Source organism: Erythrolamprus reginae, chromosome 1, assembly GCF_031021105.1.
Source record: "Erythrolamprus reginae isolate rEryReg1 chromosome 1, rEryReg1.hap1, whole genome shotgun sequence".
Classification (NCBI taxonomy): domain Eukaryota; kingdom Metazoa; phylum Chordata; class Lepidosauria; order Squamata; family Dipsadidae; genus Erythrolamprus; species Erythrolamprus reginae.
This window is the reverse complement of record NC_091950.1, coordinates 268,096,816-268,123,968: the sequence shown is the minus strand read 5'-3', so window position 1 is coordinate 268,123,968 and position 27,153 is coordinate 268,096,816. Positions and strand designations below refer to the sequence as shown.

The 27,153-nt window shown below is 36.8% G+C and overlaps 1 protein-coding gene across 2 annotated transcripts in view; it reads left to right on the top strand.

The window, feature by feature from the left end:
• The window catches only part of KIDINS220 (kinase D interacting substrate 220), a 63,718-nt gene that overhangs the window by 20,828 nt on the left and 15,737 nt on the right, over positions 1–27,153 (top strand). For both annotated transcript variants that reach the window (XM_070732956.1, XM_070732955.1), the window contains exons 12-24: positions 303–480; positions 1,892–2,056; positions 2,920–3,099; positions 4,205–4,370; positions 9,212–9,363; positions 10,471–10,760; positions 11,511–11,651; positions 12,802–13,045; positions 13,300–13,388; positions 13,919–14,063; positions 15,229–15,391; positions 25,194–25,372; positions 26,447–26,673. In XM_070732956.1, the coding sequence (XP_070589057.1) occupies positions 303–480; positions 1,892–2,056; positions 2,920–3,099; positions 4,205–4,370; positions 9,212–9,363; positions 10,471–10,760; positions 11,511–11,651; positions 12,802–13,045; positions 13,300–13,388; positions 13,919–14,063; positions 15,229–15,391; positions 25,194–25,372; positions 26,447–26,673 (2,319 nt within the window). The remainder of the gene's footprint in view (positions 1–302; positions 481–1,891; positions 2,057–2,919; positions 3,100–4,204; positions 4,371–9,211; positions 9,364–10,470; positions 10,761–11,510; positions 11,652–12,801; positions 13,046–13,299; positions 13,389–13,918; positions 14,064–15,228; positions 15,392–25,193; positions 25,373–26,446; positions 26,674–27,153) is intronic.

Genomic DNA, 27,153 nt, shown 5'->3' with positions numbered 1-27,153 from the left:
TTAAAAATATAAGTTAAATAACTTTTGTAAGGAATAAAGGAATGAGGAAACATAACTTGAGCTTTTGACTATATGAGTTATGCAAGTAAATCTATAGAAAGAAATCCAGATTCAAGAGAAAATTATGCATGGACACTTGTCAGAAACACTTTAAACAAAATGTGTATAATAGCAGAGAAGATGCAGTTGCTATAAGTTACTCCTGACAGGTGTACATCATGTCCAAACTGTATGTTGTCCTTTATATTTCTGTATAGTTCTCATATGCTTCTGCATCTATTAACTTACAACAACTCTTACAGAAAGGAGACACTCCACTTCATATTGCTATTCGTGGCAGGAGCCGTAGGCTTGCAGAATTGCTGTTACGAAATCCTAAAGACGGCAGACTACTTTATAGGCCTAATAAAGGTGGTGAAACCCCTTACAACATTGATTGCAGTCATCAGAAAAGTATTTTAACTCAAATCTTTGGTGCTAGTAAGTATTTAGGATTTTTTAAAAATATAAATAGTTCCGATACTTTGGAAAGTCCATTTCTGGAATGCCATAAAACATTTAATATACAAAAATGTTAGCCCAGCCGTAATTATTTTTTTAATGTAATAATAAATGCTGCTTTAGAAATATGTTAGAATAGTCTAGTCCAGTGATGGTGAACCTTTTTTCCCTCGGGTGCTGAAAGAGCATGGGTGCGCGCTATCTAGCATGCACGAGTGCACACACCCATAACTCAATGCCTGGAGAGGACAAAAACAGCTTCCCCCAACCACTGGAGGCCCTCCGGAAGCCGGAAGTAGCCTGTTTCCCAACTTCTAGTGGGCCTAGTAGGCTCATGTTTCGCCCTCCCCAGTCTCCAAAGGCTTCCCTGAAGCCAGGAGAGGGTAAAAATGCCCTCCCAATCCTGCCAGAGGCTCTCTGGAAGCCAAAAATGCTCTTCCAGAGCCTCTGTGTGAGCCAAAAATCAGCTGGCTGGCACACACATGCATGTTGGAGCTGAACTAGGGCAACAGCTCATGTGCCACCAGATATGGCTCCGTGTGCCACCTGTGGCACCTGTGCCATAGGTTCGCCATCGCTGGTCTAGCCTTTTCCTGCACTTGTGCATATATTTCTTTAAATCCATAGTTTGTAGATCAAAAAGTTTACAAACACTTCCAGCCTTCTTGGATGGAGGAAGCTACAAATTTTCGTATCAAGCTAAACCAATTGAAATCAAAGAAATATTAACTTAGCTTTGTTTAGTCATGCTAATCTTTTTAGTTTGGTTTCTAAAAATCTCTATGTTTGAGTGCTCTTAGATAATCTGTAATGTCATTTGTTATTTATATATATTATAATTATATGACTACCCATCTCACACAAGGCAACTCCAGGTGGCTATGAATTTTCCTCCATGCTTTAAATAGCAAGGAATTTTTCTGTATTCTTGTACTCCAGCTTTGGAAGGTCTTTCTCTTAGAAACTAGATTAATTCAAATATTTTCTGCCTTTTAACACCACGTAAAAATCCAGCTACCAAGAGAAGATTCATTAGCAGTAGACTGAATAGACAGACGTGTATTGCCTGATGACCTCTAAATATTTTGGGATATATCTCTCTCTCAAGTTTTTTGAAAGATATGGTACCTGGGAGATTGATGGGGATTTTCTCACAATCAGTTTGCCATTTCCAGTGTAGATTAATGGGGGATGAAAGTCAAGAAGAATTCCCTTTCTGATTGATCAGTTTTCTTATTCTTCGTATAGGAACAGAAAATAAACATGCAACTATTGAATTTGACTTTATAGAATAGTTAGTTAAGCTGGCTGGCTGGCTTGATCAGGTATTAGTGATTAAAGAACAGGGCCAAAAAAAGCAGATGATTTTACAAATTTATTTGTGTTGCAGGGCACTTGTCTCCTACTGAATCAGATGGGGATATGTTGGGTTATGATCTCTACAGCAGTGCATTAGCTGACATTCTTAGTGAACCAACAATGCAGCCACCGATTTGTGTTGGACTGTATGCCCAGTGGGGAAGTGGCAAATCTTTCTTGCTCAAGAAACTTGAAGGTAAATATTTGATTTGAATTCTTACTGAATGCTAGACAACAACTTGGTTAGACAGTAAAGCTGTTAGATAGCTTTACTGGCCATCTCACTGTTTAAGGTAAGTTTACTTTTATTTATTTGAAAATGTATTTATTTAGAGAATGTATACAACCATCCATTTCAGATGTTACAGGTGTTGACGGCAAACAGTGAATTAAAAAAACAAAAACAAAAAATAACTCAAATAATTATTTCAAAGAATAAACAACTTCAATGGTAATCCAAAACATTAATAAGCAGTTAGAATAATATCTTTTTAGATTTTGTCCTGTTTATTTGATCCAATGTAAACAAGAGTATGAAAACCAGCCTCCTGAAATCTGGATATTCAATCATTGGAGGTTTTCAAGACATTATTGGACAGCTATTTGTCTGGGATAGTATGAGAAATCCTATACAGGGTGGCAGGTTGGTCTAGATCAGTGGTTCCCAATGTGGGGCCCATGCCCCACAGGAGGGGTAATTTGATTTTTAATAGGGGCAATTGGAACCTTGTTTAAACCAAGTTAATGGCCTTTTAGGGTTCCTCTGCATGAATAGAAGTTAACTTTTAAACTTTTTGAATAGTAAGAATTATATGTCATGGGGGGGGGGGATCAGGATTTTAGTGATACTTAGATGGAGCATGGCCAAAAAAAGATTGGGAACCACTGGTCTAGACCATAGTCCCTTCCAGCCCTATAGTTTTATGGAAAATTCACTTCTGTTTTCAAAAGACCTCAACAATATCAAATGAATAACCTTTATTTTCCAGAAAAATAGTATCTATCTTGGAAATTTTATGTTGACTAAAAATTATTTCTCTCTTATTCCTCTCTTTTTAGATGAAATGAAAACATTTGCAGGACAGCAGATCGAACCTTTGTTTCAATTTTCCTGGCTTATTGTGTTCCTTTCACTTTCATTGTGTGGCGGCCTTGGCTTAGTCCTTGCATTTACCGTAGATGAAAAACTTGGAATAGCAGTGGCACTGAGTTTATTGGCACTGCTATATGTATTTTTCAGTGAGTTTTCTTTTAAGTGAAATTAATTTTTAACTTACTGCATGTTTAAAATTAAGCTGATACTTTAATTAATGCATAAATTAAGCAAAAGTCAAATCACAAAGTCAAATTATTGAAAACTATAACATTGTCGCTAGTTGGAAGATCTGTAATCTTCTGGAAATGCTTTCTGGAAAAGCTTATGTATAGAAATTATATATTAGCTGCCCCCCATCAAAACAGTCTGTAAAATACGTCAGATGATAGAAAAGAACAGCAGGAATCTCTAATCATATAAGTTAGATTTCAAGAATGAGTGATATATTAAGATAGGGTAACTTAGTATATTTACAATAATTAGGCTTTAAATATTTCCTAAATAGGAATCAGGATCACTATAATTCTTTTATCTGTCATGATAACCATACACAATAGAAATAGAGCTGTAGATAAGATGGAGAAAATGCTTTCACTGTACTTAAAGTATGAAACAAGGAATAAAATATAGTTCAGTAGCACCGTTAGTACTAAAGAATATTTGAAACATTTATAAATGGATTTATTAATACATTTGAGTTACAAAATTTAATAGCAGACAGCCATTTTCCCCACTGGTTCAGTGTTTCACTCTATGTGAATTCACTCTACAGTATATGAGGTTTTCAGGGAACATAATCTGAGCATAAAGCAAGAGAAGTCTATACAGGTAATCCTCGATTTACAACAGTTCATTTAGTAAGCGTTCAAAGTTGCAACTGCACTGAAAAAAGTGACTTATGACTATTTTTCACGCCTATGACCTTTGTAGCATCCCCATGATGATGTGATCAGAATTCAGCTGCTTGGCAACTGTTTCATACTAATGACTGTTGCAGTGTCCCAAGGTCATGCGATCATGTTTTGCAAATTTTTGACAAGCAAAACCAATTGGAAGCCAGGTTCATTTAACAACCATGTTACTAACTTATTAACTGCAGTGATTGACTTAGCAACTTTAGCAAGAAAAGTTGTAAAATGGGGCACAACTCCATGTAGTGATGTAGGCTAAAGTGTATTACATAGCATCTTCTAATACTTTCGATACATGATATTAACATTTAAAATATTTTAAACCATCTTGTTTTAGCTGTAATATATTTTGGGAGCCGAAGAGAAGGAGAAAATTGGAATTGGGCATGGGTTCTTAGTACAAGATTGGCAAGACATATTGGCTACATGGAATTACTTCTTAAACTCATGTTTGTGAACCCACCTGAGCTGCCAGAGCAAACGACTAAAGCCTTACCCGTCAGGTTAGAACCATTTATAATACTGTTTCATTACAGACAATGGCTTTTAAAAGATCTTTTAAAGGGTTTAATGCTGTAAGATTTTTATTATAGCTCAAATTTGCTAGGAATACTGAGCTAATGCTTTACTTGAAAATTCATAAATGGCTGCATTATGTATAAAACTTGTCATTTTCATATTAGGTCTATTCATTCTGAAGTAAGTTTTAATGATAGTAACAACAACAACAACAACAACAATAATAATAACAATATTTTTTTTAATGCTGGCAGTCTCTTTCGCTCTGCATTGGACCCTGCATGAGCAAGTATTTGGTCCTTCAGTTCTTTCTGCCTTTGAGTTATAGTGCCAGATGTTTCATCCATAGCTTCTTGCTGTCTTTCCAAATTTTCATCAGGTTCCAGTTGTGCAGTGACTCCGGATCTTATTGGAGCTTCTACTGGTGCCATATCAGACTTTGGTTTTTCTATTTTGCAAGTTTTCCGTATTTCTTCTAATTTCACTTCACTGAACATTTGGTTCCTGATCATGAGTTGTCACTGATCAGCCAGTCGAAGTTCTGTTATTTTTGAGTTTGCATGTTCTTGTTTCCGTAATTGGTACATCCGTCTTTGATATCCATGTTTTTCAGCCTCCAAATTGCAATAACACTTCATGATTGTGCAATTCTCTGACATTGATGTTGTCATTCCTCTATTGTGTCCCTCAGGATTCTATTTTATTCCCATACATGTTCTGAGGCAGCTTTGTAGAATAGGCACATTTTTATGTTTTCCAAAAATTAAGAGTATCTGATTCCAATAATGGTAGAATGAACAAACAAACAAACAAACAAACAAACAAACAAACAAACAAACAAACAAACAAACCCTAATTTAACCTAGATGAGATAGAATCTTTTGATAAGTTGGGAGACATGTCAAAGCATAGGGATTCAACAAGAACTCAGTTTTGTAGTTTTGAGATACAGTAGACCCCCGCTCGTTGCGAGGGTTCCGTTCCAGGACCCCCCGCAACGAGCGGGTTTTCGCGAAGTAGCGCTGCGGAAGTAAAAACACCATCTGCGCATGTGCAGATGGCGTTTTTACTCCCACAGCGCTAGCGAGGAGCCGAAGATTGGGGGCGGGGCGGCTGTTTGCCGCCGGCATGGAGGGCTTCCTAGCAGCCCCCCAAACCCGGGTTGGGGGTCCGGGGGGCGCTGGCTCTCGGCGCTTTCGAGCTGAGTCCGGGAGCGAATTCGCTTCCGGACTCAGCTCAAAACCGCCGATAGCAAGCGGCAAGGAACGGCTTGTCTCGGCGCTTTCGAGCTGACCAGACTCAGCTCGAAAGCGCCGAGACAAGCCGTTCCTTGCCGCTTGCTATCGGCGGTTTTGAGCTGAGTCCGGAAGCGAATTCGCTTCCGGACTCAGCTCAAAACCGCCGATAGCAAGCGGCAAGGAACGGCTTGTCTCGGCGCTTTCGAGCTGACCGGACTCAGCTCGAAAGCGCCGAGACAAGCCGTTCCTTGCCGCTTGCTATCGGCGCTTTTGAGCTGAGTCCGGAAGCGAATTTGCTTCCGGACTCAGCTCAAAACCGCCGATAGCAAGCGGCAAGGAACGGCTTGTCTCGGCGCTTTCGAGCTGACCGGACTCAGCTCGAAAGCGCCGAGACAAGCCGTTCCTTGCCGCTTGCTATCGGCGCTTTTGAGCTGAGTCCGGGAGCGAATTCGCTCCCGGACTCAGCTCAAAAGCGGCGAGAATGAACGGCGTGGGCGGGCGAAGGGCGGGCGGCAGCGAGGAGTTTGCGTGGGCGGTGGGGAAACTCCTCGCTGACGCCAGCAAGAGGGGGAAGACCCAGGGAAGCCGCTGCCATCTACGCATGCGTGCCCGGCACGCATGCGTAGATGGTATTTTTGACTTCCGGGTTGAAAAATAGCGAAGTACCCTGTTCGCAATGGTTGGGGACGCAATAAACGGGGGATCACTGTATACCTGAAATTATCTCTAAAACTACATTTCAGCCGAGGCCAAGACTACATACGCTAGCTTGCCATTGTGCTTTTTAATGGATATTTCAGATGTGGGCACAGTGATGGATAAGTTATCTGTATTGTGTTTATGTTATGCTTTGTAAGATTGTTATGATATAAATCGCAGGTGGCCTGAGTGCTAGAACCAAAGTGCAGTATTGATTTATTTTCAGGTCATGGAATCTGTGACTCACTGTGAACTGGTGTACTGTTTCCAAGTTCTGTTTAAAAGACTTAATTCTTCCATACAGGTAGTCTTTGACTTACAACCAATCACTTCCTGAAAAAGGTATTTGCAAGCTGGATTCAGAGTTCCAATGGCTTCCCCCTCTATAGTTAACATGGCTGCATTTTGGAGACTCAGAAGCCGATCTGCATTTACTGCCATTTGTAGTGTCCCACAGACCATGATTTTCAATATATTTGCTGGAAATCAGCATTTACTTTTGATTTCTGACATAAAATGCCCCATAGCCAGATTTGCTTAATGACCACATTCGCTTTACTTGTCCCTGTGTTTGCTTAATGATTGCCACCAAAAAAGAAGATAAAATTGGGTGTGATCATGTCATGACCCACTTAACAACTGTCACAACTTACAAATATAATCATGGGATCAATTACAGACATAAGTCTAGGACTATCTGTATTTTTGAGAGGAGCTCTTCTTTGTATCCAGCATAATGTATGTGAACATGGGAGAAGGCACTGTGTCTGAGCAATCTACTTCTGTGATCTTTCCCAAGTATATAATTGTGTTTTTATTCAGTTAATCATTTAATGTTCAGTGTAATTTGTTGCTAAAATACAGTTAGAACTAGTACGAAGTTTTATTATTGGTAGAGTTTCAGTTTTTAGTCTCTGAGTTTTATTATCACTAAAAAAAATCAATAAAATGTAATGAAATATAATGAAATAATGGAACATGATGAAATGTCTAAGCCACATTTTATTTGTGAAACAATCTCAGAACTTAATACATTATTTGAATTTTGTTGGTAGGTGCCTTGCGCAAATGCATTAAGGTTATTAGCCCACTATAATTTATGTAGAAAGCTCTTTGGAATCATAGTGTCAATCTGGCTTGTAATAAAGTTATCATTGTACTCTACTGGTAACCAATGCAGAAATGTGCTCCTGGGAAGACATTTACCAAGTTATTTAAAAATTACCAATAGCTACTGAATTTGCTCTATTTGCTCAACTTCTACAAAGATGGCATTTGGATTAAATATGTAATCAAATGGACCGGGACTCATTGCTCACAGTCACTCATGCCCTCATCACCTCGAGGTTCGACTACTGTAATGCTCTCTACATGGGGCTACCTTTGAAAAGTGTTCGGAAACTTCAGATCGTGCAAAATGCAGCTGCGAGAGCAGTCATGGGCCTACCCAGGTATGCCCATGTTTCACCATCACTCCGCAGTCTGCATTGGTTGCCGATCAATTTCCGGTCACAATTCAAAGTGTTGGTTATGATCTTTAAAGCCCTTCATGGCATCGGACCAGAATATCTCCGAGACCGTCTCCTGCCGCACGAATCCCAGCGACCGATTAGGTCCCACAGAGTGGGCCTTCTCCGGGTCCCGTCAACTAAACAATGTCGGTTGGCGGGCCCCAGGGGAAGAGCCTTCTCTGTGGCGGCACCGACTCTCTGGAACCAACTCCCCCCGGAGATTAGAACTGCCCCTACTCTTCCTGCCTTCCGTAAACTCCTTAAAACCCACCTTTGCCGTCAGGCATGGGGGAACTGAAACATCTCCCCTGGGCACGTTTAATTTATGCATGGTATGTCTGTGTGTGTGACTGTTAGCATATGGGGTTTTTTAAATATTTAAATATTTTAAATTGTCTGATTGCTTATGATTTGTTTTTTACATGTTGTGAGCCGCCCCGAGTCTTCGGAGAGGGGCGGCATACAAATCTAAGTAATAAATAAATAAATAAATAAATTTGTATACAGTGATCCCCCGGTTATTGCGTCCCCGACCATTGCGAACAGGGTTAATTTGCGATTTTTGAACCCGGAAGTCAAAACACCATCTGCGCATGCGTGCCCTTTTTTCTATGGGCACGCATGCGTAGATGGCGCCCGGCAGATCAGCTGCTGGGCGGCTTCCCTGGGTCTTCCCCCTCTTGCTGGCGGGAGGGCGAAGCCCCCCCCAGCACCCGCTCGCCCGCCCTTCGCCCTTCGCCCGGGAAGTTCGCCAGGAGTCAGCGGAGAACGGCGCAACTGTTTTAAAACGATCGGAGCTTTCCAATGAGTCCCGAAGACAAACGTCAAACTTCCGCGTTTGTCTTCGGGACTCATTTGAAAGCCGCGCGGGTGTTTTAAAACGTCCCCGCCGACATGGGGGGCTCGCTAGCACCCCCCGAACCCGGGTTGGGGGTTCGGGGGGGTGCTAGCGAGCCCCCCATGTCGGCGGCGACGTTTTAAAACAGCCGCCCCGCCCCCAATCTTCGGCTCCTCGCTAGCGCTGCGGAAGTTAAAAACACCATCTGCACATGCGCAGATGGTGTTTTTACTTCCGCAGCGCTACTTCACGAAAACCTGCTCGTTGCGGGGGGTCCTGGAACGGAACCCTCGCAACGAGCGGGGGATCACTGTATTTTGTTTTAAGTATCTTGCAGATTTATGAAGAATACTTTCAATAGTTGTATAAATAATGGGAATTATTGAAAGAATAAATGCATTTTTAATAATAAAATAATACATTAAAATGAAAACCATGAGATTTGTAATGAAAGCTCAGCCATTTAAAAAAGTCCTAATTTAAAAGGAAAATATCAATTTTTACCAATTAGTAACAATCTGCATTATTTGTTGTTTAAGGTTTCTCTTTACAGATTACAATAGATTGTCCAGTGTAGGTGGAGAAACCTCCATGGCTGAAATGATTGCCACCCTTTCAGATGCGTGTGAGAGAGAATTTGGGTTTTTAGCAACACGTCTTTTTCGAGTATTCAAAACTGAAGAAACTCAAGGTATGTGTGAAGTTGTTGAATTGAATGTTTTTGTTTTTCAGTGATAGCAGCATATTTGTCTCCCCACTCCAAAATACATTTTTCTTTATTATTCAGTCAATGTGAAGTGGTGAAGGTATTGGATTACGATTGGGGAGCCTCAGGCTCAAGGCAGCCTTGGTTATGGAAACTTAGTGTTTTTGGTCCATTAAGTGCCACCGGATTCACAGGGCTGCATCTAAACTCTTTTGTGAATTGTCTTGAGCTCTTGTAAGCAAATGCAGAATATAAATCTAAGAAACAAATAATATTGATACACAGTATTTGTTCATGTTAAAATGTAAAACTAGGATATACAAGTAATGGTTACTCTGCTCAAAATCCTAAATGGCTTAGAGCTAAGTAAGAAAGGGGATGAGGCCAGTGGTGGGCTGGTACCGGTTCGGACCAGTTTGTGCGAGCCGGTGGTAGAAATTTGGCCCTGTTTGCCGCTGCCAAAATAGTTTTCTGGTCACCGCTGCTTGAAGGCAGTTGACAACAAACCCTCTGTGCATGCCCAAAGGCTTCTGTGCATGCGCAGAGGGTCAGTACCTGGATATAATGTGTGAGTGTGTGCAAAACATGCACTTCCAAACTGGTAGAGGAGATAAGAGAAACCCACCCCTGGATGAGACATTACATCCTTTAAGCAAAAGGAATACATAATATTGTTGTGTAGCTACTCTATACAGGTAAGGATTCTAGAAAACTTTAAAATAAGAATCTGCTTTTCTTGAGCTTTTACAAGGGCAATAGGAGAGTTTCACTTAAAATTATCCGAACATTAATGAGCTTCGTTTATTAGGCAACCAAAATTTGGCCTTCTCTTCTATCATATCCAATTTACAGAATACAGGAATAAAATTCAACCCCTGTTCTTTCTGTTTTAAGGAAATGTTTTAATCCTTTCTATTTAGCCATGGTTTTTAATTTGATTAGCAATAATACATTGTTTTGTGAGTTTTTAATTGTTTTGTTAATTAGTTGACTAGGGCACCTAGTAAGCAAGAAGGCAGAATATAAATGATGTAAAATGTACGTATTTGAAGTTATAAATTATATGTTTACCAATTGCTGCTTTGTTCTTAGGTAAAAAGAAATGGAAAAAAACTTGTTGTCTCCCATCTTTCGTTATCTTCCTCTTTATTCTGAGCTGCATTGTTGCTGGGATCACTCTTATAGCCTATTTCAAAGTGACTCCTGAAAACATGACAGTGAATGCTATCCTGATTTCGTTTTTATGCGTTGTGGGTTTGAGCTTTATCTTGAACTGTCGCACGTGGTGGCAAGTGATGGACTCCCTCTTAAATTCACAGAGAAAACGACTTCACAGTGCTGCTTCAAAACTACACAAACTGAAGAGTGAGGGGTTTATGAAAGTACGTACTAAATAATCTAGCAGTTTTGAATTATGTGAGTTTTTTCTAAAGACCTGCAGAACACAATTTATGTATGAAATGTTCCAGAGAATGGATTCCCTCTAGATCACATGTTGTTATTAGGACGCTAAGGTAGTTTTCCAGAAGTAAATTCTCCAAACTGGAAGTGGTTTAAAACATTCTGCATATGTTTTTCTAAAGGAAACAGCCTCATTTCAGAAGCAGACTACTCTCAGTATGCTTTGAACCACTTCTGGTTTAGAGGATTCAGTTCCGGAAATTGTCACAAGCTTTCCGGGAATGGAAGGGGAATGGAACGTTCTAAGGCTCTCTGAAATGTGCCTGAATCAGTTTTGCACTTTCTGAGTTTGATTTAACACGAAGACTCATAAAAATAAAGCATATATTCCCAAACTTAGACCACAAATCACTACTGATCCACATTACTGGCTTGTTAGGAGGTTGCACAGGCTGCAGAGCTGGTGGTGAGGAGCAGATGAATGAGTGAAACTGAAACCAACCACCCCTGGATAGTGGAAAAATTGTTTTCCATTAAATTGGTCCCTGGTGCCAAAAGTTTGGGAATCGCTGAAGTAGAAAACTAAACATTATGAGTAAAATTACTCAAAAGATTTTGCTACTTTAAATACTGGGGGGAAAGCTATATCTATGGCATTTAAATTAGAAGTTTGCCTCTTTTAAGATGTTTGTAGGATTGACGTTAAGATTACCATATTTTTATTTCTGTAGGTTCTTAAATGTGAAGTGGAACTGATGGCAAAAATGGCAAAAACTATAGACAGCTTTACTCAGAATCAAACCAGGCTTGTAGTAATTATCGATGGATTGGATGCCTGTGAACAGGATAAAGTTTTACAGATGCTTGATACAGTAAGTGTTTAATCGATTTGCCTTTCAAATAAGACTGAGACAAAACATTGGAAGTGTTCTAATAATTTGCTTTAATTCATACAGTTAATTAAATTATTCTTAAGTCAGTAGAACAAATTATAGCTTCTTGTTTCACTGCTTAAACTAAGGTTTGCATCTCAATTCTGTGCATGTTTTTGTTGGAAACTCAATAAATTCAGCAGACTTATTTCTAAGTAGAAATTTATAAAATATAAACACAAACACACGCTAACTTTAAAATTATAGTCAATTAGTGTCAATTGATTATTGGAGGCAGGAATAGGGACGACAACGATGTTTGGCAAGATAGATAATGAAAAGAAACAAAAAAAAATCACAGCTCTTACTGGCCCTGAATGCCAATGTTCAAGAAAAGGCAATGGATGGCACTAATATCAGGATAGCGGTCCTGTGTGCTGAAAAGGCAGCTCAATTTCAAACCTGTGCGATATAAAATGGACCGAATATCAGATTCTGGAGGTTTCTGGATAAATTTGAATGGGAAATGACTCTTCTGCCTAGAGATAAACAGCCACTAAGCAAGATGTCTCTCTGGCGAGGACTGAGTCGATAACTGGAGTTAGCCGCCCCGAGTCCGCGGAGAGGGGCGGCATACAAATCTAATAAATAATAATAATAATAATAATAATAATAATAATAATAATAATAATAATAGTGACTAAGGCAACGCCAGAGAAGAGAGGCAATGGGGCTAAAAATTATAACTCAGTCTCCAGGCAGAAGGATAAAGTCAGCACTCATTCCTGGACTATCCTGCAACCTCACTGGAGAACAAACCCGCGGCCAGGTAAGTTACAACCCATCCCTGCATCTCAGGAACAAAATGTACACTACATTTAGTTCAAGGAAAGCTTCAATTTTCCAGGCTGTCCTTTGGGTGTGATGAAAACTATATTTCACATATATTGCCTGCCAGATGTTTTATGTCTTAAGAAATATTTAAATGTTTACAGCGCTGGGCAAAATGTATGAATTGTCATATATACTACTTGAAGAAGAAAACAGCAATGAGACATCTTCCATCTTGAAGTACTACATAATAATTGTGCCATGAACTAGATGTGATCCTCCCTCCCTCAGTTTAATTAATTTTCTTTCCTTTTTACAGGTCCGAGTCCTTTTTTCTAAAGGTCCATTTATTGCCATTTTTGCTAGTGATCCCCATATCATTATCAAGGCAATTAATCAGAATCTGAACAGTGTACTAAGAGATTCAAATATAAATGGACATGATTACATGAGGAATATAGTTCATTTACCTGTATTTCTTAATAGTCGTGGACTCAGTAGTGCTAAAAAGATGATGGTAGCTGCAACCACAAATGGAGATGTTCCATATACAGATAGTTCAGGTATGGTAGCAAAATTATAAATAAGAAATAAGATTATTAGCATTAGCTGGAGAGAGAGAGTGAGTGAGTGAGTGAGAGAGAGAGAGAGAGAGAATGTGCTTATGCAGTAAATTTATTTTCACAGATAGTTTTTAATTTTTCTGTATTTTTATATTGCTTTGAGCATTTTATGAATAAAAAGGCAGAATTCAAAAAGGTGCTAATAACCTATAGTATATTAAAATTGCATTTTAATCAGAAAAAAATATTTTTAGGATTTCATGAAGACATTGATCGAAGAATTTCACAGAATAGCCTGGGAGATGTGACTAAGCTTGGAAGTAAAACAGCTCTCAATAGAAGGGTAAGAAATTGGCAGAAAAATGGAAGAAAAATGATTGAATATGTTATATGAAACAGTTGTCCAATAGGTTTAAGTGGGATTTGTTGGATCTAATTTAGATGTCATGAAAGCCCTTCAAGCTGAGTGTTTTTATAGATTTGGCATATAAGTGAGAAAATTGTATCTCTTACAACTTTATTGACAACTTTTGTTTCCTGCTGGATGGAAAAGAAAAAAGAAAGGCTTCTGTATTGATGAAAATTACTACTTGAAGGTGATCCTTGGAATCTTAATCTGACTCAATGTGATATTATTTAATACATTTCTATACTGCATCATGGGTGAACTTCTGATAAGGCAAATTCCAATCAAAAAAATTAGGATAAAGCAGAGCTTAATTATATAGAGCTCCTGTAATAAGTTTAATAACATTTGAGAAGTAATAAAAAGATTTAAAGGGATTCTGAAATTTAAAAAAAATTCCATATTCCTGGCACACTGTACAGTATATGAAAATAGTAAAAGTACACAACTTTTTTTTTTAAATTTAGGATACCTACAGAAGAAGGCAAATGCAACGTACCATTACACGTCAGATGTCTTTTGATCTGACCAAGCTACTGGTTACAGAAGACTGGTTCAGTGACATTAGCCCACAGACAATGAGGCGATTACTTAATATTGTTTCTGTGACAGGTATGTTTACTTATTAGTACTAAAAAGTAATGAGTTGCAAATCCTGTCACTACCAGCTTGTGTTTGTGCTGTGCGTGCATGCAACTTCTGTGCACACACAGAAGCGTCCAGTGTAGGTGGGCAGAGCCTCCCACCGCGGCAGCTACTGGTTCGTAGATCCCGTTCATACCATTAGCAACCCACCACTGGTGCCAAACATTTATCATCTTAGTCTTCATGCTATATGCCAGTGTAGTATTGAGGAATAAGCATATCATTTGTTTTTAACTTTTTTTGCACTCTGAAACGAAATTAAAAAATATTTACAATTACATGAATTTGGAGCTATTCATGTGACAATTTAAAATTAGAAATATGCAAACAATATTTCTGTTTTACAAACTTTCCAAAGAATGGTGGCAGAATATACTTTTGTTTAAAGAGTACATTTCTGCAAAGAGTAATTTTTTCCTTAGTTAAGAATAAGAAATCAATTGAATTCTTATTAATTGAAGTCAGCTGAAAACAACACAGAATTGTTATGGATTTTTAATTTATTGGACAAATAGCTTCTTAAGTTATTGTGAAAATAACCTAGATAATAAATATTCCTTCCAGTGAATGAAAGTTTATCTTTGGAATAAATAAAAGCTCACTCATTTAAAGAGAGAGGGAGATAATTGTCACTTTCTTCTGGACTTCTTGCACATTGCAGTATATGCTCAGAAGGAATAGCTTCTCCTTTTTCTGATGAAACTATTCCATTAGTGGAAGCATGAAAAAGTATCAGGTACAAAATGCAATATTTGGAGATTGCATTAAACTTTAGAAACAATATGTGAAATATTTATTCCCATCTTTTAAAAATATTTGGATTGTTAAACAAATCCATTAGATTTATAGTTCAAGGATATAGTTGGGATGACAAATCTCTATTATGAAATTTCAATAATTAGATTGTTAATGATTATGAGTAATATAAAATTCCTTATTGATACTCACAATTACATATTTCTGCTAATATACTGTGATTTTGGTATGTTAGAATACATAGTTAATTCAGAAGAGCATATAGTGACTTGGAAGCTGAGATGTGATTCTTCATAGGAAATTTTGTACTAAGCTGACATTATTTTGTGGGAATGTGAACCATATTGCTAACCATATAACTTTTTGAATTCTATAGGACGTTTATTGAGAGCTAATCAGATCACTTTTAACTGGGATAGGCTGGCAAGCTGGATCAACTTGACAGAGCAATGGCCATACAGAACATCCTGGCTTATTTTGTATTTGGAAGAAACAGAAGGCGTTCCAGATCAACTAACCCTAAAAACAATCTATGAGAGGTAAGGGTTGTTTTAACTGTAAAATCTGTTAGGAATAGTTAGGAAGCCAACATTTAACAATGGCGAGTGTCTCTAGTGGCTATTCCAAATATGGAGAGCCACTTTGGTGTAATAGTTAAAGTGCTGGCCTAGAAACCAGGAGTTCTAGCTCCTTTAGGCTCTGAAGCTGGCTGGGTGACTTTCGGCCAGTCACTCTCTCAGCCTAACTCACCTTGTTGTTCTGGGGAAAATAGAAGGAGGAAGGAGTATTAACAATGTTCCCTACCTTGAGTTGCTTATAATGAATGAGGGATTTAAATAAAATAAAAAGGAATAGAAGCTTAAGATTTAATCCAAAGGTATATTTTGTTAAGATGAAACAGCAACATTTTGTTTTTCTAAATCCTTTTGAAAAGGGGGGTTCCTCTTCGACAGTGGTCCAGCAATCTAGGAAAAAACATTACCTAGTTGTTTCATATCAAAACATGTGCCTTAGCCTAGTAACTTTCTAAGCCTTAGAATTCGCTTAACAAATGTCCAACAATTCAAATCCAGAATTATTTTAATTTCTTTTAAATGTGTTATTCAGTCACTAAGTCATATATCATTCTTCCTAACCCAGTGGACCACAGCATGCCGAGTCCCCCTGTCTTCCACTGTCTCCCAGAGTTTGCCCAGATCCATGTTCACTGTATTTAACAATCTCATCCTTTGCTGTCCTCTATTCCTTTTGCCCTCAATCTTTCCCAACCTCAGCGTCTTGTCCAATGAGTTCTCATGTATTGACCATAGAATTTGAGCTTCAACATCTGTCCTTCCAAAGAACAGTCAGGATAAATTTGCTATAGTATTGATTGATTTGTGTTATTTGTTAAGAATCTAAAAAATAGCCATGCTAGTTAAAACTAAGGTTTATTTAGTCCATTTTATCAGAAGAGCTTTACACTGGTACAAGAGAACCTTTCAAGCTCTATTACCTAGAACTGTGATGGTGAACCTATGGCATGCGTGCCAGAGATGGCACACAGAGTCCTTTCTGTGGGCATGTGTACCGTAGCCAGCTGCTCTTCTGGGTTCCATTGCGCACATACATGCCAGAGAGCTGGACACATGTGCATCAGCCAGCTACTCTTCTGAGTTTTGTCTCGCGCATATGCACTGGCCAGCTGCTTTTGTTCCTGGTTCCGGTGTGCACATGCTTGCTCCAATTTTGGTACTCAATGCCTAAAAGGTTAACCATCATTGACCTAGGAAGTGGTATTAAAAAGCAAATTGCTATTGAAATTATGTATAAAATCATGCTGATAGCTACCAATATCAGGACCCTATAAAATGTTGCCCAGATTGGCAACTCTTATTAAGTCTTTCAGTTATTGTTTTTTTGGAGCTCTCTCTTTGTAGTTTCATCGATTGACTAGATTCTGGTGTAGTAGGAAAGAAAGAAAATCTTTGATTCACTTTCTTCATATTGTGTATATATAATTTTATATGCTTTGATTATGTCTTCACTTAGCTTCAAAGCTCACATCCCCCCCCAGATAAATTGTTTTAAGTATCTGTGTCCCTTTCTGCACTTTTTTTTAGCTTTTTGAGGGATACAGAGATTGGGAAATGAATACTGTGATGCTTATGTAAAATAAGGAATTGTTAATCCATAGTATTAATGAAAGAAGCTGTCATATTTCCAAATTAAATGTTTAACGTAATTTAATATGACTCTAAACTGGCAAAGCTTTAAAAATGCCTGTTAAAGTTTATACAGGTAGATAGATAGGTTGTTTTATCTATTCCAACTTTATAAAAATAGATCAGATAATTTCTTCTTGATTTATGTACTCAAAATTAATTTTTAGTTGGCTCAAGTGAATTATGGGTCATTAATATGAATTTTCTAAGTGGCATTTCTTAAATTATTTTGGTGGCTAACAGTTCTTTTTCTGCCAGGCTTCTGGATGGAGCTTGTTTCTTTTCTGTAGCAGAGATTTTAAAAAGTGTTGATAGGTTAAGAAAATAATAATGTTGTAGATGTGGCAGTTACTGAGCTATTAAAACAAAGTTTCCAAAATGCAACTAATAATATTTGCTCTTTTGCGGTATGAATCCACCACATTGATTTCATTGCTGGGAAACTGTCATTCTTGAGTAGGTTTTTTTGTAATACAGATACAATACAGACCTATTCATATCTGTCTAGAAGATTCCACTGAGTTGAAAGAAACTTACTTTAAAATAAATATGAATAATTAGTATCCCATTTATCTTTTAAATATTGTAACTAGTTTCCTTCTTCCAGTAGATGGCACTGCTATAATTGGTTATTTATACTTGGATATAATATGTTACAAGTTTGATAGAAAAAATATGGTTAATCTCAGATCTCAAACTTTAAAAAAATAAAGTTTGTTTTTTAATATTTGAATAGTTTTATTAATCCATTTCAAACAAAAATATATAAAGTAAAAATGAACAGTCTCTGAAGAGGAAAATATATATAATATATAAACATAAAAAATAGAGTTTGGAACTAGGTATCCATTCCAAGTTCACCTGATTTGTAAGCCTTTAAAAGAGAAAACTAAACTTCCAGTATTTTCCAAGCCTGTGCATTTTCTCCCCAAAGAGAGCAATAATGTGGCATTTTCTGATTAACAGAAAATTGCTAAATCATTTCTTTTTATATAAGGATTTGTAATATTTCACCTCTCCAGCACTTAATGTATAATTCGGTTCAATATATCTACATTAAAAATAGTTGTTTCAGCAATTCTGTGAGCATCTTGTATACTATTTTTCCAAAAAAGGTAAAAAGAACATACCATAACATATGTGCTAGGGTGCCTTTATATTTTTTGAAACATCAGCACAAACAATGATCACCCCATTCTTTACAAAGCATCTAAAAAGTATCAAGTAGATATGAAAAACAATATTTTGATAGATTGATTTTAGCTTTAAAATCACAAATCATAAACTTAGTATTTTTCAAAAAGTGACTCCATTGGCTTGAAAAGATTGGCGTTTCCAATTCTTGATTATAAGCTTCCTTACAGATAGTTACAGATACTTTAAGCCAGTGAGGGCGAACCTATGGCATGGGTGCCGCAGGTGGCACGCGGAGCCATATCTGCTGGCACGCAAGCCGTTGCCTAGCTCAGCTCCAACATGCATGTGTGTGCTGGCCAGCTGATTTGTGGCTCACAAAAATGCTCTGGGAGGGCATTTTTGGCTTCCAGAGAGCCTCCAGGGGGATGGGGGGGAGAGTATTTCCACTCTCCCCAGGCTCCAGGGCCCAGGCTGTTTCCAGCCTCCATAGGGCCTCCAGAGGTGGGGGAAGCTGTTTTTGCCCTCCCCAGGCATCGAATTATCGGTGTGGACACTTGGCTATGCGCGATAGCATGCACACACAGTTTCGGCACCCGAGGGAAAAAAGATTTGCCATCTCTGCTTTAAGCTGTTCCTTTACCAATTCTCTTTTTGACAGAAGAAAAAATGATTTGAATTGAATTCTTCAGTATTCATAATGTATCAGATATTTTAGAAGTATCAGGTCCATATTGACCCATCAATACATGGGTATATATTCAATTTTGAACTGACGATAAAGAAAATTCTATTTGCAGAGTAAAAAAAGTCATTAAATAAAAACAGATTTATTAATAAGTTTCTGAATGAAAATTAAACCTATCACCTAACACAGCCCAAATATGTATTAACTGTAGCAAAGTTGGGAACACTAATTTAGTGCAAGTAAACTTTATACTTAAACTTAGCAACATTTATATAACTAGGTACAATAATGGCAATTTCCTTTCCTCCCTCTATAACAATCATTACAATAAAAAGTTGATTATAAAATAAAATATAAGCTAGCAATATTTCTGAAAATCTGGAAGCTCAAAATTCTTATCTATCATAGACAAATGAATTTTAGAAAGAGAGATTCTAGGTGTGATACCTCCCCAAATAAATTTCCTGAAAAGGCTGTTGTAGAGCAGATGCATCAAACACACGGGCCATGGGCCAGATCTGGCTTGTGATAGGTCCACAGCTGTCCCGCACGGCTGTCCTGTAGATGGTGAGGGACTGGCCCTGGCCTATCCCAGCCACACTCACCCTGTCAGCCGCAATGACCAGACCACACCCACCCGTCACCCCAAGAGAAAACAAAATCCTGTTACTGCCCGAAATGGGATTGAGTTTGACACCCATGTTGTAGAGTGTTACCTTTATGGTTTAGAATTTATTAATAATTAAATATATTGATACTGACAGACATGTCTTATGCAGATGCAACTCAAGGAAACCACAAATTGAAAATCTTAAGCCAAAGATGAACCAAGTTCATTTAGAATTTATGGAGTATTCTGGACTATTTTTTTTCTGTGTTAGATTCAAACAGCAGGCTGTCTGTGGCACTCAGTCCAGCTGAATGCTTACTAATATCCAATGGTTACATTAGAAGATTTGTCAGTTTTGAGATAACTTTTAAGGCATGTGATTTAGTTAACAGATGGCTAATGTGTTAATTTTATGTTGCTGGATTACTGTGGCTTTTGTTACCCATCATATTTCATGAACAGCTAGGAATATATGAGACACTATTTCATTTACCAAACATTTAAATGTCATCTACATTTATCTGCATGACATTTAAGGTTTTGAGATTCTGAGCACTGGAAGCAGTTGGTGTTTTCATGTTTTCATTTCACAGATTTTTATTTTATTTATTTATGTTCTGCATTTTTTCCAAGAAACTGGTAGAATATATTCACATGTTAGTGGTTAGGCTGAGAGATAAAAGTTTGGCTCAGTGTCACCCAATAAGCTTTATGACTGACTAAGAATTTGGTTGTAGCCTCACAGATCTATTCTAATGTTCTAACAATAGCACCATATTTGGAAAACAAAAAAGTACAAACATGTTTTGGGATGTAGAGCTTCGTGAAAGTATCAGGTTACTGGCTAACTAAAGGTTGTGTTTGCATTATTTTTATTGTAACAATCTGAATTTGGTACTATAAACATCAGTTATTTTTCTCTTTATCAGTATGAGTGAAATAGTAGAAATCCGACTTGATGAATTTAGGACTAAGACAAAATTGAGGAAGGAGCTGTTTATGAGCCCATCTTTTGACTCTTATGAAATGAATATTTCTATGTGGTTGATTTATTCATAAGAAGTTTGAAGTTCTCTGAAAGTGTTCTGCCCATCTCCAGTGATATAGTGGCACTTGTGTTAAATATGAAGCACAAAGTTGTCCTTGCACTCTTAGTAATATCACATAATTAAACCTTAGGGGACATCATTATTCTTGATGTTGAAACAAACACCCATGAAGTAATCCAGATTGAACAATTAGATTTCTGAGAAACTGTTGATTTCTTGAAAACACTGCTTTCACAATAACAATAAATTCATTAAGAAGTTTGGTGCAACCTTATGATGCTTGCCATGTAATTTATCAAGAAAATGCAGTGACTTCACAGGGACATTTACATTATAAAACAATTATATTAAAATGCTTTGATTTGTAGTTTGCTCCTTTATTTTTAAGATACATATGTAGGATACATGGGATACATATGTAGGAGTATATGTGTGCGCGCTGGTGTACCCAAAAAAGGCACTTGCTGTTTTGATATATGTTCCTTGTGCTCTGTTAGCTATTGAATAAAGTTTTAAATTGTAATATTTCTAATTCAGGATCGATAGAAATTGGTTTATTATACTTTGAAAGAGGATTGCACTAATAAAGAATAATTTAAATATATAATTTTCATTAAATATGAATCAGTACAAACCCAGAAGAATTTTTACCACCAGATTTAAAGTTCATTTTTCCATAAAAGCCTCGTTTATTTTTACAGTAATTTGAGGATACATATATGTGCCTTATTCATCTGGAAAAAAAGGAACGTTGGTTCTTGGTGTTCAGTGAAGTTGCTTTTGTTAAATAATTTTCTAAATTGTTCAACTTTTAACAAATGACACTGGATACTAACATTAGAAAGCAATTTCATCTAATTAAGTAGATCCTTATATAAATTATTAGAACATTAAGATGACAAACTGTTCATTTAGGGTTACTTTAATTGGGACAATTATTGTAATTTTGCTGCAATTATGTGTTAAGTTAAAAGCTTTTGTCCCAGATTTTTTTTTTGCTGTTGTTAATGTATACATAACAGAAAAAGCTGAAATGAAAATGTAAGTATTTTTCTTTATTTTTGCAATGTTGTATTTAGAAATGTAATAGCATAAATGTTTTTTTAAAAAGATTTTAGCATACTTTTTAAAAAAAAGAACATGTGGACATTATATCACGAGTTGCTTGCTGGTAGATGGTAGTAGTGGTTTTCTATTTTCTAGATAAATTAATATGGTTTTCTGTTTAACTATTGATGGGAAACTGCATGGATTTTATTAAAATAATTTTGATACAATTTAAAGAATGTAGACACAACCTAAACTGGCTGGAATTTCTGATTATTTACCGTACTTATTTCCTATTGAGAAAAATTCTTCACTCTCAGGGACAATTATTTAAGGAGTGGGGAGATTAAATATTTATTCATATCTTTATTTATATTTTATAATCCAATATAAAACCCGAGGGGAATTTTTTTTCTTAATCTTATTTCTTTTGCTCCTTGCCTTGAAGTTCCTTTACAGCTTATAAGAAAACAGTATAGTTCCAACTGTATATACAGTCCAGTGAAAAACTACCCATTGTTTGCATTTTCTGAATTTTGCGTCTCAGGGCTTTGAGTTCTCGTGATATATAAAGCACATCTGAGTTAGATGCTTGCTTCATTTAATCTCATAAAAAAGTAATCCAATCATGCCACGTGCCAGTGTGGAAAAATAATCATCCCTCCGTTTCAGTAATGGAGGTAGTGTTTATACCACCTTTAACTGCAGTAACTGCAGCCAAATACTTCCTGACTCCTCTTAATTGTAATCAATTTCTCACATTGGTGATCAGTTTTTCACAAATTTGGGTCATTTCCTCCATCATGAACTGCATCAACTCATTGATAGGTAAAGGTTTTTAGCATGAGATACTTATTTCAGTACTTGCTGCAGCATTTCTGAAGACTATAAGCCTCAATTTTGTTTCTAGTGACCATCAGTCACATTGTACTACTTTATCCAGGTATAAAAATAAAAGGCCTCTTGCGACTTTTATTAGGCCTCTTGCTACTTTTATTTAAAACACTGGTTTGCTGTCACATTTGTTATGTTGAAATTTTGCTCTATGTTTGAAAATTGAGACACTGATATTTGGATGTATAGTTTTTAATTCGCTTCTTTTTTTGTTCTTGTTCATCACACCCTCTTCCTACCCTCTCCCTTTCACACTTCACTAATTGCTTAATTTAGCCACCAGAGATAATATGCATGTGTGTAAGTATATGTAATACAATGCAAAACAAAACAACACAATACAATACAATACAATACAATACAGAAGGGCTATTTTACTCTTTCTTATTTTGTATTGTAGTATTTTTTAGTGGTATGGCATGTCTCACATTAATTTCTATCTTGCAGATGTTCTGATAATTATCTAATTTACTTGATTTTTGTGCCATATTGTATTTACTGCATTTCTAAAATTAACTTCAACATCAATACTACTTCTTTCTGAACAGTATAGCACAAGATGTATTTTATTTATTTTATTTCAGTATATCCTTAATCTTTCCTTTTGGCCTACTGATATCTAGTTTCTTACCTTGTAGGAACTAGCATTCTTAATTTATCCATGGTTTTAGGCCTGTTTTCCAATATTGGTAATTGACTATAGAGTTTCCTCAACCATTATAAAAACTCTGCAGCAGAATCTTCAATTAAATTTACCTGTAATTCCATGTTTGCCTATAGTGAGTTCCTTTCACCTGTCAAATGTATTAGGAAATTTCAAGGTTTTTTGGTAGATTTTTTTGCAGGTTGTAGTGTGCATTTGATGTCATGGAATATATCCATAAATGTTCAATAATTGGGTTTATAGGTAGGACATTATCTTGGATAATTTAGACAGCCTTCAGACACTGCATACTAGTTCATCTTGTATGAAGTTTGTAATTTTCTTCTATTCTTGTTTTTTTATTTTCATTGAGGTTGGTAGATACTTAAGTAGTTCAGTTTTATTCATTCATGAAGATTCACTCCCTGAAGCAACAATATCAAGTATTTGAATCACATATAGCCATTGGTAGTGTTCCAGCTGGGTCCATGGTTTTCTGTTTCCCCCCCCCCCCCTCTCATCCATCTCATAGGATCTTGCAAGACTTAAAATTGCAGGGCCACAAGTATGTCATTTTTCAGGCTTCTCTGTGCTATGCATGCATACAAAACCTTGCACATTCATATTTTCATTTGTGCCATTTTCATGATATTAAATTTTTGGGATACATTTTGGAGTTCTATGATAATCAGTGGTACCTCTACCTAAGAACCCCTCTACTTACGAACTCTTCTAGATAAGAACTGGGTGTTCAAGATTTTTTTGCCTCTTCTCAAGAACCATTTGCCACTTAAAAATCCGAGCTTCCAAAACTGTAACTGGAAAAGACAGGGAGAAGCCTCCATGGAGCCTCTCTAGGAATCTCCTGGGAGGAAACAGGGGCGGAAAAGGCGAGGAGAAGCCACTGTGGGGCCTCTCTAGGAATCTCCTGGAAGGAAACAGGGCTGGAAAAGACGGGGAGAAACATCACCTTCATTGTTCTTAGGTATCACACTTTGTAATTATAGGTCATTGCTGACCTATAATTGTCAGTGCTTGCTTGATAGTTTTCATCAATTGGTGTCAGTGCTTGCTTGATAGTTTTCATCAATTGGGAGGATTGGTTTTATGTGATTAAGACTTGAATTATGCCACTTTCCTTGTTTTGTGAGCTCTTTGGGGTAGGCCAAGTCAAGGAATAGACACTACAGGAATCCTAGGAATGCTGCTTTGTGGTTGTAGGGTATATTAATAGACCCTTGAAACCTTATTCAGATTTCATTGTATATTAAATAAAACCAAGGTAGAATTATGTTGAGGTTCTTTCTCATGTTTTCTTCAAGCATGGCCTGTGTAATTTCCTCTCCAAGTCTTCCTTAATAGCTCTTTCTTTCTCCCTTTAACAGCTTACTCATATCTTCCCAAGGTCAGCTCTAAATCCCTTCATAAGTGTTCTCTTGGTTGATTATGGTACTCAGTGTCAGAAGTGGCCTTTATTTTTTATTGTTTTTACAAAAGTTCAGAATTTACATTAATATCTTTTAGCAGAACAGCTTAATGTATTAAACTCAAAAGGTTAGAATAGAGATTTTGATTTATAAACTATCCGTAGGCTATTGGCTTCTGAACAGAAGCATTGTTTGACATACGCAGAACACTATTCACATTCAGTTTTAAGCAGAGCTGGCATTAAAATTCAGCTAATTTGTTTCATGTGACTTCTCAGCTGTGGTTTTTCATTTAAAGTCTTCAGCTCCTTTTCTTTTTGGAGTCTTGTTTGACAAAAATCAGATGGTTGACACATTTAACTCTTTGTTCTCTGACTTAATTATATTTGTCCTAATTTTAGGCATGATTGCATAGATGATGTGGATTTTTCTTACTCTGTTTATAGATTTAATTTATAGATAACTTGGTTTCATGTGTAGAGTTGTTTAAAATTTCAAACACAATTTTTAAAATATGACAGAAAAAAGTTCATTTCAAAAAGAATTCTGAAATGAACTTCTTTAGCCAGATTTAAAACATACTACATATGTGTACATTGTATTAGATAAGGTTTTTTAATCTGGAACTTTCTTTGCTTTCTTTAGAATTTCAAAGAATATTCCAACAACTAAAGATGTTGAACCTTTACTAGAAATTGATGCTGATATTCGAAATTTCGAAGTATTTTTGTCATCACGGACTCCAGTCCTTATAGCACGAGATGTTAAAATGTTTTTACCGTGTACAGTGAATCTTGATCCCAAACTGCGAGAAATTATTGCAGGTAATATATCACCAATTAATTACAGAACAAATGATTTCACTATTACCCAAACCACCCCTTTTCCTGAGTTCCCCAAACGTACCGAAATAGCAGATCTTTATGCAATCATTATTTGCAGCTATCCTTCCAATAATTAATGATATATTTTGGTTGTCCACGTAGCTCCTATTACTTACGATTCACTTTGAAGAGATGCATCATTACTTTGTGAAGCAATTGAGAGCTCATCCTTGCATTTATTTCTTGCAGCCTTATCTTCTGACCTCATTCAGATAAACCCTTTTTATTTAATGTACAGTCTTTCCTATCCCACAGTCTTTCAAGGTAATTCACAATTACCAACCTTTATCAGGCTTGGAGAGTGGCCAGCTGATACCTTTCAGATGCCGCAATATTTAGCAAGAATGCACAAATGAACTAAGTCTCCTGCAAACTCCACTCCCTTTTCACTCCTCTTTTCTTCCCTCTGGGAGAGGTCATTCATTGTCCATTGTAGTCTTACTCCCAAGTTGACCCTTGTTCTTTGGCTGTTCCATTTGTCTGGCAATTCTGTGCATACTGGGAACAGGTTCCAGCTGTTTATGTGCCTCACTGCTGCCTGACTCCAAAGGCAACTGATAGATGTCACTCCCCTGGCCCCATCTCTGCCTCCGAGGCAGAGCCTTCCCCAGACTCCAGGATTGGCCCATGTTCTTCCCCAATCTCCTCACTGTCCAAATCTGCTGCCGGGTCTGCTGACCGCTGGTGGGCTACAACACCCTAGTAGTTACTGTATAAAATCTTACATACTGATAATGTAGAAAAAAAATTGTAAAGAAATTGACTGTGGATTTTCTCAAGTAAAAAATTTATCTTAAGAATCTGCATGGTATTAAGTGATAAAACAAAAAAGATCATGTATCTATTTGTACCTACAAACTTAATTTTTTAGAATTCTACCATTTAGTTTTCGTTTTTTATTTTAAAAATAGAATGCCAGAAATTTGATTTCAGATTAATCCTTTCAACTTCATGTTTATCAAGTGATTAGTTGTAACTGCTCTGACAATTACACTGGTGGATTGAACATTTTAGATGTCCGGGCCGCAAGAGACCAAATTAATATTGCAGCAATTCCATATCCTGCAATGCCTATACAAGATGCAGCACCCAGAGCATCATCAGTGTTTAGTCAGCCATCATCAGCGTGCTCTTCAACCCATTCTTTTAATGGACCTTTCAATGGAGGAGTTGTATCACCACAGCCCCATAGCAGCTACTACAGTGGAATGACAGGACCTCAGCATCCATTTTATAACAGGGTAAGAAACAATAGCAGTTTAAAATCTGCACTGTTTTATTTAGTTTGGGAGCCATATCTGGTTAGAAATCCTATATCTTAGTAGAAGAAAGGCAGCAATGATAGCCTTCTACTGATTGTATTTGGTAAATAGTGTCATTGTGTAAGCATGTGTAGAAATTAATATTTTTATATTATCAATAGGTGATTAGATGAACAAAAGTATTAAAATTTTCAGATTTAATTAGCCCTGCAGAAAAAAAGTCCTCTTAATCTTAAAGTCAAGCATAGGTTAAAATGATTATTTAAACTGTCCATATATATAATTATAGATTCCTGGTACTTGTTTAAGTGTCACGAGCTTTCTCAAAAGCTCAGCATGTTGTCTGTGTAATACGTCAAAACATTTTATAAAAATGGATTGAACAAAATTATTTTGAACAATTCAGCTGTTTGATTAAAATGAACATTAATAAAAATGAACATTAATAAACATATAACT